This window comes from Myripristis murdjan, chromosome 2, assembly GCF_902150065.1.
Source record: "Myripristis murdjan chromosome 2, fMyrMur1.1, whole genome shotgun sequence".
Taxonomy (NCBI): Eukaryota; Metazoa; Chordata; class Actinopteri; order Holocentriformes; family Holocentridae; genus Myripristis; species Myripristis murdjan.
The window spans coordinates 3455597-3474595 of record NC_043981.1 but is presented as its reverse complement, the minus strand read 5'-3'; the positions used below and the strand labels follow the sequence as shown (position 1 = coordinate 3474595).

The following is an 18999-nucleotide window of genomic DNA, read 5'->3' as shown; positions in this document are numbered from 1 at the left end:
ATACCACCCATATGAGAATACAAATAAGAGTAAAGCCTAAACTAAAACTAAAACTAAACATTAAAATTACACTAAAACAAGCACTCAATACAAAACTATAATAACACTGGACTACAGTGATCCTCTTTGTTGTATTCAGGCATGTTTGACTGAGGCCCTGCACACCTGCTGCTGGTCTGACCATGGATGTGTTACTGCAAATATACCTCGACACTGACACCTAGTGGCAGATGGACGACACTTGATACCTTTCCATTTCTTGCTCCTTCTATGCAGCACTGGCTCCTCAAAAATAGATCCTCTTTTTAAAATATTGTGTTGAATGGGCAAATCATTTATTCAAAAGACCATAATTTTTTTTATTTAAAATAAAATTTTTGTTCACGTTAAAGAGAAAAAGGAAAAAAGAAAAGAAATGTGTGAAAACTGTTTAAATACTCTTCAAATGATCCAAAGTGTAATGAAAAACAGAAAATATTTATTTATTTGTTTGTTTGTTTATTCATTGTAAGTGTATGTGATGTATGTTTTGTTGTGCAGTTTTACTTATATTGATTTCCTGTCCTTTGCATTGTTCTGTATTGCAATAATAATGATAATAATAATATTATTATTATTATTATTATTATTATTATTACATTTTTTTTTAAAAAAAAGAAAACTTCCCTGGCAGCACTCCATTGGCCCGCTGGGCCATGTGCACGACGTTACGTTACGTTCCCTCCCCCTCCGTCCCTTATTGCAAAGGGCGTCAAGTTTGCCAAAAAACAATAATAACATTACTTCCTACAGCGCCTGTATGGGATTAAATTAAAACTATGTGACAGACCAACCTCAACTCCTGCTGCGACATTTCAGTAATGCCAATAATGAAGAAAGAATGTAATCAATGACAAAAGTAAGCTCAATATGTGTTAGATCAATATCATTTACATTTTCATTAGTTTTTCCATCCGGTACGTACGCTTTTATTTTTTCAGCTTCCGGTTTTGTTATGACTAATCACCGCTAGCTTGACAAAGCTCAGCCAGGAGAAGACCCTTGACCAAAGGAGAGCAGAGCAGTCAGCTGTCTCCGGTTAGCTAGTACGGCTAGCTAGAAGGAAGAAACCATGGTCTCCGGCGCGGTGCTCTTATTCCTCACTTTGTCCTCTGCTTGGGGGAAACTTTCAGCCGAAAGAAAATTAGCCTTCGTGACTGTGGTGAGTAACTTACCGTAAAGCAGCGGCATTCCGTAATTAAAGCTGGGCGAACGCGTTAGCGACTGTTATCGCATATGTGCGGTGGATATCGATAACTACTCATGCACAGGCGTATTTACCAAACCCAGGACATGACTTAGGCGCTAATATGAAAAATGGCGGTGTTGTGGTGAGTTCGGCATGGAAATAATTCACCAAGCAGGCCAAAAATCCTCAAATGCCACCACGGTGTGCTCCGGTGAACGACGGTGGCAATAGCAGGAGCGCTATTTTAAAAGTCAAAACTGTGAGGGTGGCCTGGTGCGGCTGATGACTGACACTTTGATTTTTTTTTTTCCTCTTATGGTTTCACAACATTGTTAGTGGTGTGAGCCGTTATGTGAGGCAACATTAATCTGCCAAGTGAATTTGGCGTCCCCTGACTCTCGCTACAAGAGAGCACAGTTTGTAGCTGTTGTCCCAGGGGGGTTAGCTAACCAACTCGTCCTGTCAGGCGCTCACAGCTCAAACAATAGAAGCACCATACCAAAGTTAGTTAACATGCCCCAAGTCAGTGCAGGCAATCTCACAGCCAAAAACTCTCTTTAGCTAAGTTGGCCTAGTTTATATCTCCAAAATGTATTTCCAGTGATGTGTTTGTTTTCTGTAACAGTGAGCTAATTTGCTTCCCCTCCCCAATGACCAAGTTTAAACTGGAGATCAAACAAGCTATTTTCACAATGCGTGGGGTTTCACCTGTGTCCGGAAATAACATGCAGAGCTGAAGTAGTTTATTTAGTCATTATGTCTGACAGTGTTAATCGTTTCAGACAGTAAATGCAGTGCATGTCAGCTGACAAGAGTGTGAGCTTTGTGCCTGTGGTAGTGTCCTGTTTAATGGGATGCTCACAAGGGCTGGGAAGAAATGTATCTCCTGATTCGATACTATCACGATACATGGGTGCTGATTCGATATGTATTGCGATGCTTGAGTATTGTGATTCGATGTTACGATTCACTGTGATTCTTGTTTCTTAAATTATCCGCTAGTTTGTGGATGTAAAGTTGCATGAAGCTGTGATTATCTTAAAGGTTCCTACAGGTCTTTTTATACATTAACGTCAATGATGAAATGGTTTCTATGGAGGCTAACATCCTCACATGAATAAATAGTGGGCTCATTGAATCCAGAAAAGTCTCAGCTTTCCAGTCAAACCCGATTGACGCAACTCCAAGGCTGTTTAGGCCCCAGTCTGCACAAATACACCATTTTACAACAGGCCAAAAGAACACGTTTGGACTGCAGGGTTTGTGGCCCAAACTGCATGGGATTAACATAAGGTGGGCATGTCTACTGCTCACACTTGACTTGCAGTAACCTTCCAAACTAGGATCTATAAACTGACTATAATGCAAATTGTTTAATCCAAACACAGCTGTCACACAAACAGGCAGTGTTGAAAATGAAATATTAGCAAAGCATTGCTTTTGCCCTGCACCGTATATTTCACATGGGACATGTCCAACAGTGTAAAGCGAAGGTACCTTGACTGAACAAGTTCCCATGTCCACGCCGAGGTGTGGTAAATATGTGTTGCCAGACTCTTCTGTTTTTCTTGCTTTCTTACTTCCCCTCTCCCTTCCTGGAGGGTAATTTTGGGTGTGATCGGAAGCATAGCCGAGGGAATGTAGAAAAGAAGCAGTGAAAAAAAAAGCATGTTTTCACACTGCATACAAATATGAAGGGTTTCTCATACTTATTAAACTTGCCCAAGAAGTTTTCTTCTCTGACAAGCCATAGAGATGTAGATAGTCCCTCAAGTGAAGTAAAAGGGTTAGTTCACCCATTTTGAAAAATTTGATATTGTTTGATTTCCCTCCTAGTTGTGAGCCACATGTCTGAAAAGTATGTAAAATGTGTGCAATGGAGTGGCACGTAGGAAAGGAAAAACTAGCCACAACATTACTTGCCAGCTGTCATGTAGTACTGTGGAGAAAGTTGTCCAACATGCCTGCATGTTTTCAATGAAGAAAAAAAAAATGATAGCAAACTCAAGCAATCTACTTCTGTATCTGTGGTGTCTACTGCTCCTCTAGTGTAGAGTGACACAGGAAGTGCAGAAGATGATGGGATCTTTCTAGGTGTTGATAACAGGAAAAATAAAGTTTTAAACAGTAATTTGAAAGCTATCACCTGCATGCAGTATGTGCGTTTTTGTCACGGAACGCTAAGAATGTTGAGGGGAAGTCCAGTTAGTATTTGGAGCATCCAGTCAGTATCCAGCTCTCAGTAACAATGAGAGGAAGATAGCACCACTACTGACCTACATAAACACTTGTGAAATAAAGTCAACATTTTCAAAATGAACTATCCCTTAAAACATAAAAATCACCAAAATTTGAGTTACATGGATGACAGCAGCAATATGATCCAATCATACCTCTCTGAGTTTTATGCACAATGTTTTCCTTAATATTGGGTTTATGAATTGCTTCTCTGAATTGCTTGCTTGTCGGTTCCTCTTAGTCTATGACCCCCTTTTCACAACACAAAGCACAAATAGCAACATTTCCACCCAGTCCTCTCTGAAATGCACATAATGTGTTATTTCATGGCCTGTTTTACTGCACTTGACCAACCTGAATTGCTAATGAAGTCCTCTCTGTAGATTTCCTCCAAGGGTGGTGGTCATGTGAGAGTTATGCTATTGTGCAAACAGATAAACATCGGCTGGAAGACCTCGTTTAACACAGTGGTGTGGAGGGGGTTGATAAAAGCATCATCACAGTTTTCAGTTGAAAACCTTGTAATGCCAAAAAGCCTAGTTGGAGTGGAAAGTAAAATGATGATTGCTACCTCAGTCTAGCTTGAAGACTTAATCTGTACTAAAGAACTTATGAAGAGTTAACAAGATATTTTGGAAAAAATGTCAAAAGCAGGAGTCAGTGCAGGTCGAAGTTCACCCCATGTGATTCACATGCCTGTTAAAAATGCTTTGTGACAACGTGTTAATGGTTTTCCATGCACTGAGGATGACCATAGAGCTTGAGTGATAAACAACCTTATGACAACAAAACCTAGTACACAGTCAACCCGATTAAAGTGGTTAACTGCAACATCTTGATTTTCAGAGCTGTTTCAGTTTATACAGCATCTTCATTTTAAGTGCTGTCTCACCAGGATTGTTATTGTCTTTGTCCTTGGATTTTCTGTTGATGAGGTTTGAGACTCAGTTGTTGATGTTCTTTTCTTGTTTGTCTCTTGAGCTTTGGTGGCCATCACTGCTCTTTCTAACCACCCAGTTTTTCTTGTTTATTCTAAACAAACCTGATATGTAAAATCTATCACTTCCTGTGCAATAGGAGATTTTTCCTGGTAGGGCTACAAGATACCAAGTGTTTAGAACAACAAATGTAAAAGCTTTCATGAACTTGATGTGACGATATATCTGTTGGCAATGGGCAGTAGCAAAACACTGACTGACTTGAAAACTTCACAGATTACGCTGCTTGATTTTGCGGTAGTGAACAGGGCTAACACTGCTGGAACTCTGGTTTTGATTCGGCTCTACACTGAAAGTTAAAATCATCAAGTTGTGTATTTCAGAATAAAAGTGACAAGCAAAAACGTGAATGCGGAGTTGTCCATTTGAATGCTACAGTCACCCAGATAAAGGAGTTGGATCCTACCACAAAACATCACTTCCATAATTACAGAGAACATGTTTTATGAAGCAGTCATTATAATCACTGAATAGAAAGGCTGTATCCAAAGCTGCTGTTTACCGTGGCAGAATACCGGTGATGACTGCTTTGTGTTTTTGTAATGCTGAGGACATTACATTTTTTAGGGAAGTGAGAATTGAAATGCCATTGGGACAAGGTCATGCAGTCCCTAGTTGACACAACACACACACTGTTAAAATATTGGGTCAGGGCAGTTGCAGAGAAGGTAGGGGGAGGGGGGCAGCTGACTGTCCATTAGTCCTGAATGAGATATCATATCAATATTGTTATGTAGCACAGCTGTTGTAGCTGTGGAGCGAGCAGCTGATGCTTCCCTGAGCCAGAGCCAGAGTTTCTCTACAGCTTCTTGAAACTGTGACCTGCGACATAAATAGCTCATGGTGGAGATGAGGCAAGGTGCTTAAAAGGGATAATCCACCCTTAAATAGAGTTGACTTTGTGTTCTTTTATCTTGAACAGTATAATCGATATGTGTCAATGCCAGGGACCCGAAAACCTACATTTGTCTGTGGCGGGATCACAGCCAAACCCTGAAACTATGTAACTGTCACTGAACGGTGTGGCTATGGTTACGGAAACTAGACTGATTTTACAGGATAAGACGCTCTTTTCCTCATTTGTTTTCGCATGAAAGCACTGAAATAACGCATACATGTGACAGCTCAGACATTTGAGTCGACAGCATTAGTTCTTCCTCCTTTATCAAAGCAGCACTTAATGGTTACAGCCGGTTGCACAAACACAGACTTTCCTGATCTTTAGACTGGTGTGTAACACCCATGTCACACCAGTCTGATGTAACAAAGGGCATAAAAATTAAAAGGATAGATCACACATTTTGAAAAGTATATTATTTCACTTCACATAGCTGGTATGTAGGTCAGTGCTGTTCCTATCTTCCTCTCCTTGTTACTGAGTGCTGGATACTGGCTGGATGCTCCAAATGCTAACTGTTAGCCTCCTGCCATTGAGGTGGACTTCCCCTCAGCTAACAGTCTTAAAAATAACCGCCTTAATCCATTCAAAGAATTATAAAAAACGTTTGGGTTTAGTGTGTTGCAGAATTCTTACAGCTGGAAATGGCGTTTAAAAAATGTCAGCAGTTTTCAAAACCAAAATAATTATTAACAGTACAACCATTTTCTTGTCTGGTCTGAGATTTGTGCTGGTCTTGAGTCACAGTGATGGCTGGCCGCTGCCTGACAGGTACGTGAAACGTGAATGGAGGAAAGAAGAAGCTAGCTACAGCATTACTTGCCAGCTATCTTTTAGTACTTTTAGTAATATCAAATTTTTCAAAATGGGTGACCTATCCCTTTAAGACTGGCCTGTTTTTGCTAAAAAGGTTAACCACAAACTCCAGGCTATGACTAGAGTGAGGGGTCTGGCCTGGACTAGCCATGAGATAAAGGGAACATTAGGACATGACAGTGAAGACACAATGATTTTATTTTCCTCAGACAGTTACACTTATCGTTTGCCCTCATTTGGCTCATGGCCTTTTGACCACATGTTTTGGAGAGAAATGGTTGCTGGAGGCTGTTGGTGTGATAAGGCCAGTGTGTGTGTGTGTGTCTGACTGAACAACATGACCTTTTTCCCGGATGAAAATGAGACAAAAACTCAAACATAAACAAACCTTTGTTGACAAAAACTATGACAAAATATCATGACATTTTTTTCATCAAATAAAAACGAGACTAAAAGAGCAGAATTAGATAAATAAAAACACGACTCCTGATCTAATTTTTTTAAACTAGGGAGTCAGTAGTTTTCAAAGGGCACAAAGGAGCAAAGCGCTGAGTACAGATGTAACTGAAAAGCATGTTATCTAAACTTGTCTTTGGCACAGGCTGCTTTGAGGGGGAAGATAGCCTCAGCAAACAGACAGACTCTCCCTTTGATATTAAGTACAATATAACAGCAAAAGCTGAGTTAGGCATTAAATACAAGAAATTACAATGAGAAAGGTAGATTAATAATGTTCACTAATTGTTTTTGTCCAACTGTTCAACTGTAGTTTTCATTAAATAAATGATACATGTCCACGTCCATGCGTTCTGGCAGTACTGCATTGCATTTCGAGAGATGGGGCTACTTTTGCTACTTCTTGCAAATTACGGGCGCCCGGTGCAACTTGCCGCCTTTGGAAAACTCTGCAAACCTTTAACTAACCATCGTCGATTGGAAATGAAGACGATTCAGCAGCTGCATGGCTTATTTCATTTGTCTCTTTAGTTTCACCTGGTCCCTGACACCCGTTTCACTGCTCTGTGACATCTGTCTGGTTTCTCCAGCACATTTTTTTTTTATATCCACAGGTCTATGCTCTTTGATAATCTACTGTTTTAGCTTAAGTTCCAAAAAAAAAGAAAAAAGAAAGAAAAAGAAATGTGTGCCTGAGAGTCCACACAAAATCTAACTCTGGTGATTTGGGTTGTAATAGAAAAACATACCTAAATTACTTGGTTTTGTTTCAGATTAAGGCAGGAATACCTTCAAAATGATGAACTCTTTAAACAGCCACTTTTTTTTTTTTTTTTTACTGACATTTCAACACAGTTTCATACAGTAAGTTTTTGTTTCTGTTTGCGTGAGTGAAATGTTGAAATATGCTTTCATTCAATGAAGGGTGATATCACAATTGTTAATATGAAAAATCCTCAAAACATTTTGTAGTAGTTAAGGAAGGAGCAAAAAAAATGATTTGGATACAAAGCACATTATTTTATTTGTTTGTTTGTTTTGTATTACCATGCCAAGCCTAAATTGATATTTCGTCCTTAAGCTTAAATTAAATTAAAAACTAACGAAAAAAAATCAAAACATTTCTCATTAATTGAGTAGCCTAAATTACAATACACTACTCACAAAAAGTTAGGGATATTCGGCTTTCGGGTGAAATTTCAGGATGAACCTAAAATGCATTATAACCTTTACAGGTGAACTTAATGTGACCTTCTGTAAACTTTTGAATGCACATGTCCAACTGTTCAGTGTTTCAGTACTTTTTGCACAAGTTGCTCTTCTCTAACAAGGAGTTTAATGGCAAAATTCACATCAGGGGTGTGATGCTCCATCGAGGTCGTATCATTAGGGAACGGCTGCTGGAGACTGGGGTACCTCAAATGGAGTGGCCTGCACTTTCTCCAGACCTGTATCCCATAGAAAACCTATGGGATCAGGTGAGTCTCCGTGTAGAGGCTCGGAGCTCTGTACCCCAGAACCTCAATGTCCTGAGGGCCGCCCTTCAACAAGAGTGGGATGCCATGCCTCAGCAGACAATAAGTCGACTTGTGAACAGCATGAGACGTCGTTGTCAAGCTGTAATTGATGCTCAAGGGCACATGACAAGTTATTGACACTGACATTTTTTGTTGTGGTATACCCACCACTGTTGTTGACTTTTGTTTCAAGAAATTGTTTGAGATGAGGAAATCACCAGTGTATGCTTCTACTTAAATGCCCTACTTTCATGATATAATATCACTGTAGCATGAACTTTTTATATATTCCATAAATTTCACCCAAAAGCCAAATATCCCTAACTTTTTGTGAGTAGTGTATTTTAGTTGCTTCAAAATATAATCTTATAGTATGTAACATACTTATTGTATTTTATTATCTTTTAATTTTTTAAATTTTAACTTTATTTCACTTAGTTCATTTGGTTAATTTTTGTATTGTATCAGGGAGTCATTGCTGATCCCCATCAGCAATGACGGTTTTTAAGAAAACGTTGGCTAAATGCTGCTGATATTCAGATTTCCCAGAAGCAGAAACACTGTGACATTATCTGTCATCTTTGTCCTGTCCTCTGCAGCTCTTTCGGCATGGAGACAGATCACCAGTCAGGGCCTATCCCAACGACCCCTACAAGGAGAGCTCCTGGCCTCAAGGCTTTGGACAGCTGTCCCAGGTAAAGAGGCCATCCAGCCACAGCCATGAACAGGCGAGCTTTGTGTCTCGCTCCAAACCCACACATGCACAGACAGAGACAGGTGTCAACGCTTGAGTCTGCAACGCTGTCATTCATACCAGGAAAGTAATATCACATTTCCTACCCTCTTATTGTGTGTGTGTGTGTGTGTTTAGGAGGGCATGAGGCAGCACCTGGAGCTGGGCCAGTTCCTTCGTAAGAGATACCAAGGTTTCCTCAACGAGTCCTATGACAGACACGAGGTGCGTGGTCCTTCTGTTCATTAGAAAATGCATTGGCATAAGTTTCAATGTTGATAGACCATGTTAATAAACATAGCAGTTATAATCGCTCATAATCAAGCGCAACAGAGTCATGCAAACATATTTAAGTGTTACAATCTCTGCATCAAGTTTTGAGTTACAGTGTTGGAATGATGAGGCAGCACGCAGGCAGGCTGTTTTGCTTAAATGAAGCTTATAACAAAATAAATTTTTTAAACATGGAAATGTAAATAATTACCTTTTTAAATAGTTTAGACCTAAATTTGCAGCAAGGCTACTACAAAAACTAGATGTTTTGTTTACTGAAATAAAAACTAGACTAAAATTGTAGGGAAAATGTCTTTTACTTTTCACCTTTTTAAATTTATTTGGTTGTTCATCTGTCCTAAGTGAATAATTTTTTAATGATATGGTGTTTTGTTGAGTTTTTATAACAGTATTTTTTCTGACCTTTTTGAATCTCGCCTGACGAATAACCCCATATTACAAGAAAGACAAACTAATAAAACTAAACTAAAACTAAGCATTTTCAAAAAATAAGAACTTAACTAGCAAACCTGCCCTTAAAACTAATTAAAACAAACTGATAACAAAAAGTCCAAACAAAATAAAAATAAAAACTAATAAAAAATGCAAATATATTATAACCTAACCACAGTCCTTTAAATGTTTCCCCTGGATTTTTTTTTTCTAGCAGCTACGTATGGCATGTATATTTTGAACAGCAGCCATGCTATAGAATTACTAGACGAATATTGTAGGAACACTACAGCCAGCAGTGTGTTTGTGTGCATCTCTTGTTGCTGTTTGTCACTGTGATCATAAAAGTGCGTCTTGGTAAAGGTGCGTCACTTTTATTGTAGTATTGCAATGCATATTAACAGTATTTTTAAACAAAAAAAAAAAAAGAAAGAAAACGAAAGCAATACTCAATTCAGACTTCTCAGGCGACAACAGGCCGACTGCAAGATCAGCTGTGATTCAGCTGATCTTTGAGAGAGTCGGCCTCTTAGCATGTTAATGTTGTTAACACAGGCTCCACTGGTCATGGAATTCTTATCATATATATCATGGGATTATATGAAAGAAATTGAAGAAATAGGTCACTTTACAGGAATGTACCACCTTGTTTTCCAGCTTGCTTCAGACATTAGTTGCATTACACGGAGGCAGAAAATGGACAGTAACACACCAAGTGGAAATAACATTTATCAGAGTTACAGAAAAACATGGAACAGTCATGTAAGAAACCTGAAAGCAGCAGCATAATTTTAAGCATCAAGCAAATTTTAATCAGAAATTCTTCCATGTTAGTTATCATTTCTCCCTCCCTCCATACCTTTATCCTGCAGCTCGTTTCCTAGTACATATAATGATGACTGTGCCAGAGTTGTACGTGTTAACTGAAGTTTTGCTGTGTCCGCAGATCTCAGTTCGCAGTACAGACTATGACCGCACCCTGATGAGTGCCGAGGCCAACCTGGCAGGTTTGAACACCAGCTCCCTCCTCCTCCCACTGTTACTAGCTTTTGCCCTCTGTGACTAATCCTCCCTCTGCTCTGCTTGCTTTTGCTGCTCCTCCCTTGATGAGCACTATCACTCTCTCACCCACTTCTACTGTCGTTTCTCATTGTACAACTTACTGCCTCTCCTCCGAGCACTCCTCCTTTTGCCTCACATTCTTCTTCATCATCTTCCTCAACCTACCGCTCCTCCTCTTGGGACTTGGCGATTTTTATTCCTTTGTCTCGTCGTCTTCCAGGTCTCTACCCCCCTGAAGGTCGCCAGGTCTTCACACCAAACTTGAGTTGGCAGCCAATCCCTGTGCACACAGTACCGCAAAGCCAGGAGAGGGTATGCTGTGTGTGGAAATTATTTTGTGAGATTGTTATATCGCCATGCTGACCCTGTGCTACCTTGAATTTTAATCAAATTTAAAAAGGGAAAAAATCTATTAAAAAATATATTAAAAAAACACAACTTTTTTTTGTAACAAATTGTGTAATTAAATTGATTTAATTTAGAAACAATTTTTACCATTTGAGTATTGATTAAATTGACGTAATTTGTAAAAAAAAAAAAAAAAAATTGTACACATTAAACAACATTATTTTGAAATTAAATTAACTTTTTTGAAAATTGCTTGGTATTCTAATATTGAATCGCAATACAATCCCATTGCTAGTGTAAATATTACAGGTGTGTTTGCTGAAAGAGATTCAGTGCTCTGTGTCCCCGTCTTTTCTGTCTGCGTCTCTTCAGCTCCTGTCGTTCCCGTTGGGAGACTGTCCTCGATACAAGCAGCTGATGAGTGAAACTGAGAAGACAGATGAATTCATCAGTGTCACCAATAAATACAAGGTATTCTTCACTTCACTTCTCTATTGTATCCACATCAACAAATAGTACAGCACTGCATATGTCATCCCTGTTCATTAGTTAAGTGTTTAAATGCTAAACCTTTGCAATGATTGTATTCAAGTTTCCCTCCTTGAATTTATAAAGTATTTGAATCACATCATCATCTTGTCACCAAGTTCTTTGTGGGCGAGCAAAGAAGACAAAAAAGAAAATACAGTAAACCTTGAACTTGAGAAATTTTGCTGTTACAGGTGATAGAGATTTAGACAGCATAAGCTCCTTAGGCAGGTCACTATTTTTAAAAATTTGTTTATTTATTTATTTCCTATCAGGACATTATAGACCTGGTGAGGAATGAAACAGGCCTAAATTCCACAACAGTGGAATCTGTCTGGAGCGTTTACGACACACTCTTCTGTGAGGTGAGAACACACACACGCACACACACGCATGCACGCAGAATCAGGCGTAGTAGCCACAGCTGGCCATATTGCTGATGAAAACAAGAAGTGAGAGCTCCTCCTCACAGAAGTGAAAACTGTACTGATGTCGCTTATTCAGCATCCATTGTTCATTATACAGTAGCTAAGTGTGTTTGAGCAGCATGGCATGCAGTGTGGTAACAGCAGTAAAGCAGAATAGAGATGTCAGTCCAGTGGACCATGAATCATATGAGTTAACCCAGTAACAGGAAGGGCCTTAGTACATATTGGTTAACTCTGTCTATAGCTATTAGTTCAAGTCTGAACCGCCTGATCTGGCCTCTCCACTGCCCCTGCATTATCACTAGTGCTGTTTGCCCAAACCCACAGCATTTCAACACAAGTTTACTGAAGTTATGTGTAAACCAAAGCTCGACTGAGAGACGGGTACTAGACCATGTGTTTGAGAACTTACTGTGATTCAGACTATTCCAAGGAACACACTGACTTTTCTGGTTTTGTTTTGGGGTGGGGGGTTCAGGTATTGCATAATAATAAAACAGGTAGCACGTTCATGTCTGTGTTGTATTGTTTAGCTCAGAATAAAGCCATCAATCCACCTTTTCCACAAAGCCTTAGGGCTTATTCGGAGCCAGCGCTTTGTCTTGAACCAGTTCCTCTCGTTTGCAGCCAAAGAGCTGGCTCTTGGCCAGGAGAAACTCTTTCCAAAGCACCACAAAAACTCTTTGCTGGTCTACAACAAAGGACCAACAAAGACTAAATTGAACCAACTTCAAACTGACACAAGCCCTGTACCAGCTCGACTAGCCCTGACTACTCCTAAGCTTCTTAACGGACCATACCAGTGATTTTGCATGTATTGACTAATATCAACAAAATGTATATACTTCACATTTCTGCTAATCTTTTCCCAAAGCAAACAGTCTTTTAGAACTCCCATATTATTTTTCCTCCCTTTTATCCAGTCATTGGTTTCCATTCATTCCCCTACAAAGTGAAAATGAACTTTCAGAGACTTCAAACTTTCTTCACCCCAGCATTCCTTCACTGTAATAAAGTCGTCCACATTAGTTTTCCGAACAGCAGCGGCACTGTTGGGTTTTGGTGACTTGAAATTGGGCGGAGTGAAACACTCCCTCCCCCCAGGGAAAACAGTCCCCGGGGAAACATTTGATTTACACAACCATTTATCAGTTCTGTGGTTTGTGAATGTTAATGACTTTGTTAGTTGCAGAAGCAGAACATTATAAGTTGGCTGTTTCAACCAAAAATTCAAATTTGGAGATCAAAGGATAATGATTATGTGTTGTGAAATCTTTAGTAACCCCTGATTTCCGAAAGGGTTTATTGCATGAAAGTAAATCAGAGAAGTTGTTCCCTGAGAGGTCAGGGTATTCCTTTTTACAGGCACATCCACAAAAACACTCACACAAGCATCTGCCAGCTCAGCACAAGTCTGTGTCTAAATGATCATTCTGCACCCAGCTACTGGATAGCACACAGATGGCTGGGTCAGTGTGTTCAGCCATGCCCCCAAATAATTTAGCAGCAAAGTGACAGATAGTTGAGGCCGACAGAGAGAGGAGGGGAGAAATAGAAATCACAGAAATATGAAGCACTGTCAAGGCCAAAGACGAAAGTGCTTTCTTTGCTTTTGGGGCTTCTGAAAGTCTTTGTGATTATCTATAGTTTTGCTTTGTGCTTTTGTCAAAGCATTCCTATAGAATTCACTCTTCTGTGTGTGTGTGTGTGTGTGTGTGTGTGTGTGTGTGTGTCCAGGCCCGTCACAATCTCACAGCTCCTGACTGGGTGACTGCTGAAGTCATGGAGAAGCTCAGAATACTGAAAGACTTTGGATTTCAGGTAATGGCGGTAAAATGTTCATCGTGCAGAGTTCAGTGGCAGGTCATATCAGCTAGTGAGTACAAATCTTGGGAGCATTGAGTAGTTACAGATAGCAATGTGCAATGCATCTTTTTAGTATCTATTTAGTTAAAAAAAAAAAAAAAACCTTGGCATAAAAGTATCAAATATTTAGATGTTTCTTGGTATTAAGGCACACTATCAGTTGTGCAGTTTGCTATTTGATGCTGGTTTATAGTGAGTGTCACTGGATCCACTGAGCTGTAATGTGATGATACTGTGTGATGTCTGATTTTCACAGGTCCTATTTGGGGTGCACAAACAACAAGAGAAGAGCCGGCTGCAGGGAGGTGGGTCATCATCATCATCATCATCATCATCATCATCATCATCATCATCATGAATCCTTTATTTCATCTTGGAAGACATGTTGAGGACAGACACCCTCTTTAGCAACTGTGCCAAGAAATATGTACAAAACATACTTTACACAGAAAAAAACAGCAATAACAAAAGAATATGCTGTTTTTTTTTTTTTTTTAAAAATATTAAATATACTGAAAAGATAAAATAATAAATATGTGAATAAATAGCAACAATAAAAATCAATCTGTTAAGTTAATTTTTATTTCATCTTACTATGTCTGCATTGTTAAAGCACATTTTTAAACTTAAACAAGACAGTCATCATTTACAGTAAACCCTGATGAATGCAAGCAACATTGCAAAAGTTCCATTCTCTGTTTCTTACTGGTCTCTGTCTTTAGTGTGGATAGAACTTTAAATTTGGAACAGGGAAAAAAGTGCTGGTTCCCCTTCAATCTAATGTACAGCTCAGGCTGGTGGCTGTGATCTCAGAGAGGCTGTGTGGTTAGATGAAGGACGGCTGAGAGAACAGGTGCTGCTTTCTGTCTCTCTCAGGTCTCCTGTTGGGCGAGATTGTGAAGAATCTGTCCAAGATGGCTGCCCCGGACTCAAAACAGCGACTGAAGATGATGATGCTGTCAGCGGTGAGATGCCAATACTGCATATGAACTGCTCTTTCTGTGAAGTGTGTCCTGAAACTTAGTCCCACTATTTTGATCATGTAAATTTTTCATAGAAGTTCTGGAAAGACTGGAATATTGTATTTGGTTGCAGTGACTATAGTAACAAGGACAGTAATATTTTTTTTTCTTAATTAATGTAATTTTACCGTTTTCCAAATAATACTGATAATAATTCTGCTGTTGAAGAATTCCTGTATCCCTGTCAATAAAAACAACATGAAGCACAGATGTTACTCCACGTACCGTCAAACGACTGAGGGCAGTGCTGCATTCAGAATTGTTGTACTTATTTAATAAGTGTGTGTGTGTGTGTGTGTGTGTGTTCCACAGCATGACACCACTATAGCAGCTCTTCAGGCCAGCTTGAACGTGTTCAGTGGAAGACAGCCGCCATACGCCTCCTGTCATATTTTTGAGCTATACAGAGACAACGGGTAAACCACACATACAAACACACCCACACACACTTACACACATTTTCTTTAATTTAATGTTCAACACGGAAAATAAGATGGAATAAATCAAGAGAAGCATGAAAATCAAGCCACTTTTGTGGATCAAAACTGCCTCTAGATGATAATATATTTCAATTTTATCCTTGTCAGAGTGGGAAAGTGTCATAAACAGAATGTAGACCTTTATGGGACATTAAAAACCATGTCTTCAAGACTGGCTGATTCATAAAACCATTATTATGCAGTTAAATGAGTAAGTGTGCAAATAAAATGTTGAGGGTCAGCTCTTTCATTCGCACCTCTTTCTCACTGATGTGTGTCTTTGTCATTTTCTCTGCCTCCCTCTCCGTTCCTGGCTGTCCAGCTCGTTTTCAGTGTCGATGTTTTACCGGAACGACAGCACGGTGGAGCCGTACCCGCTGCTGCTGCCCAACTGCACCCTCGACTGCCCCCTGGACGACTTTGTGAGACTCACCAAGCCGTCCATAGCAGAGGACCGGGACAAAGAGTGTCAAGTGTCTTCAAAGCGGGAAAACAAAAGTGAGCTGCAAACACGTACACACAGTACAGTTTGGTTGTATGAAATCATACTTTTTAGGATAGATCGATCGTAGATTGATCGATCAGTCAGTTGATTGATATTTGAACCTTTATACAGGGTGGCTTTGCTCAGCCCTGCCCTGCCCAGGCAAGACACTAAAATATCTGAATTTAATAAATTGGCATTTGCAAGTTGGTGCAAGGAATTTTTTTTTTTTTTTTGTCTTACCATTTCTTCTTTCTTTTTTCTTTTTTTTTTTTTTTAAATCATAATTGACCATCACTGCCTCTTCATCTCCCTGTCTACCTGCTCTCACCTTTTGTCTCTTTTTCCTCTCTCCAGACGTGATCATCGGCTTAGCGGTGTCCGGCTGTCTCCTCTTCTTCTTCATCGTCATCCTCCTGAGCCTCATCTGCCGGCAGAAAGAGCCCAGCAGCAGCCACAGATACCGGCATGTGATCAACCAGGACGGCGGAGAGGAGTCCTGACAGACGCAGAAGCTCCTCCCACAGAGATGCATAGGCTACGCCTCCTGGGACAGCAGTGACGATGATGACCTTTGAATTTAAAAGTCTTTGGGACCTCTCTGGTGACCTTTGCATGGTTTCCTCGACTCCAGGCTGGGACCTGTGATGAGCTGTTCTTCTCGTCTTCTGCCGTCTGTGTTAAAACTAGCCATCCAAAATGGGTCCACGAAGGCCCAGCCTCTGTTGGGTCAGAGGGCACACACTTTCAACACATTTTTAAGTAACGATTTCTGAAAACTAAAGCTTTTAAAACTTTCTTAAATATGTCAGGACTCCAAACTAACAAGAAAATAAGAGTACTGTGGCCGTTGAAACACCAAGGCAACCCAGCAGGGCAAAACACACAGTTCCTCTGAGCTGAGTGTGCGGTCCAGCCGTGCTCTGAAGTGCCGAAAACGCTTCATGACTGGGTGACAAGATTTTATTCAGCCTGCTGTGTGGAAAGACTCCCAGGCTTTGGGTTGCAAAGCCGGTCCAATACACAGTTTTTTTTTTTTTTTTAATGATGGAGGAATGAGTGAAAAACAAGATTTTAGATTGAAAATAATAAAAAAAGTTGATTTTAAATAGTTTTTGCCCTGAGAAAATTATGAAAAATGATACAGTACCAAAATTTCTTGGAAATCCTACGGAAATTGTTCCAGTATTTTGTTCAGCATCAGTTTTGTCTGCTGGCAGATGGAATGACTTTTGAAGGAATGATAACCCAAGCAATACTTCTCTGGATTACCCAAAATGAGACACTTGAAAGCAGAGCTGCAACGATTAGGCAGATAATCAATTCGTTGCCAACTATTTTAATAATGGATTCATCGTTTTGAGTCATTTTTATGAAGAAAATTTCTAAATTCTCAGATTCTAGCTTCTCAGATGTGAATATTTTCTGGTCTCTTTCGACATTTGAAGACATTTCCATGAGCTGTGGGAACCTGACATCAACCACTTTCACCATTTTCTGACATTTTATGGACCAAACAACTAACTAGTAAGGATTAATTGAGAAAATAATCAACAGATTAACTGATAATGAAAATAATTGATAGTTGCAACTCTACTTGATAACCACTTGAAGATGTTTGGTATAGAAAAACTGCAATAACACAAAAGGTTAAAGAGATATTCCAACATTTTGGACAAAATACCCTTTTCTCACTTTCTCAGATTGAGACAAGAATGGCTGCAGACCTGGCATGTTTCCACTGGTTCCCTATGTGATCACATCATTGTGTGTGTGTGTGGCTGTGTGTGTGTGGCTGTGTGTGTGTATTTACTGGAGGCCTGACGACCATGTTGCCTTAACAGAGTGAGTGTCAGTATGACAGGCTGGTTGCCAGTAAGCGGTCCTGTGGAAGAGGAATGCTCCGTTTCTTTGTGTGTGTTTTGTGGGGAAGGAGGTGGCGGAGTTCACGACAATCTGATGTGAACTGAACCTGCAGCCCTGGACAGGATATACAGTGGATTTGAGGAGGTTTCAGGGTTTCACAGTTCTTGAGGTGCGTTTGATTTATCGAGACACTGAACTCCTACCAGCTGCTGGGCTGCTACTCTCTGACTGTGACCAGGGACAGCAGAAAGATGATTTTCTCCGTTTGAGAATATTTCCAGACATTTAAATCTGCCTCAACAGTGGACTTGTCACCTCTGCGATCAAATAAATCAAGTGCTTCTCATGTGTTTTTAATTGTTTCATTATTCTAATATTATTCACCTGTCATTTCAGTAGTGGCACCTAAATCTTGAAATATCTGTGATATGGAGACATTTTTAAGGTCATCTTCTTTGTCTTCTTATAATGGGATTTAATAGTATTAGTTTTTTTTTTTTTTTTTCCTCACAGGCACTTGGCACATTCTAAGTTAGTTTTTACTCAGCTATAAATCCAGCCTGGTAGCATTTATCACTGAAGCCAGCAAGAACATCAAGATGAATTAGAGCTGCAGCACAGTGATGGCACAGGACAAACTGAGAGGCTGTGGATAAATCGAAGATGAAGAGGAAAAATGAGCGGGTGACAAGAAGTGTAAGGAATTCTGTATGTTATACTAGAACAGGCCAAGCTCTTATTAAAGAGGATATGGAATTGGTGTAAAGAAAAAAATGTATTATTTATATTAGAGATCAGTCACAGACCTTGTACTAAACCTGCCTTCCCGTGCATGAGAAAAAAACAAACTTTGCACAACTGTCCCGTCTGGCCCAACACAACATAAGCTGAAGGATAAAGTCAGATTTCTTCAAGGTGGTGCTACAACCAGCATGTAATGTTAAAAAAAAATTAACTTTTATGCTGTTCAGCATGCACCAAAATATAGTGCCAGGTCAGTAAAAACATTCATAGACTGCAACCAAGGACAAACTCTGAAATCCAAGCTCACGACAGCACATGACCTCGAAGTGCCTAACTATTGAAGAAATATGTATACATCTAGCACAAAACATACAAAGGGCAAAGAGAAAAATAAAAGTGGGTGCCCAGGAGAATACAGAAGAAGTGCACTGTGTTGACCACATCAGTCTAAGCATAGGAGAAAAAAAAAAAAAAAAAGTACCAAAAATAATTAAATAAATAAATGCACTTGTCATCTTAGTACAATTGAACAAGTATCAAAAACATACACAACATACAATAA

General features: G+C 39.6%; 1 protein-coding gene across 1 annotated transcript; it reads left to right on the top strand.

Annotated features, from left to right (window-relative positions):
* The first annotated feature begins 1017 nt into the window (after window positions 1–1017).
* acp2 (acid phosphatase 2, lysosomal) lies at window positions 1018–18039 on the top strand. Its single transcript, XM_030073070.1, has 13 exons — window positions 1018–1201; window positions 8751–8846; window positions 9023–9109; window positions 10557–10617; window positions 10893–10984; window positions 11393–11491; window positions 11824–11913; window positions 13714–13797; window positions 14099–14147; window positions 14719–14807; window positions 15177–15280; window positions 15666–15841; window positions 16185–18039. The coding sequence occupies exons 1-13, from the start codon at window positions 1112–1114 to the stop codon at window positions 16328–16330; spliced, it is 1263 nt and encodes a 420-aa protein (XP_029928930.1). The 5' UTR covers window positions 1018–1111; the 3' UTR covers window positions 16331–18039.
* The last annotated feature ends 960 nt before the right edge of the window (window positions 18040–18999 follow it).

Excerpts from the sequence above, each read along its gene's own strand:
- acp2 (XM_030073070.1), top strand. The coding sequence starts at position 1,112 with ATGGTCTCCGGCGCGGTGCTCTTATTCCTCACTTTGTCCTCTGCTTGG. Across the intron at positions 10,618-10,892 it reads TGCCGAGGCCAACCTGGCAG|GTCTCTACCCCCCTGAAGGT; the intron begins GTTTGAACACCA and ends GTCGTCTTCCAG. Across the intron at positions 13,798-14,098 it reads TGAAAGACTTTGGATTTCAG|GTCCTATTTGGGGTGCACAA; the intron begins GTAATGGCGGTA and ends TGATTTTCACAG.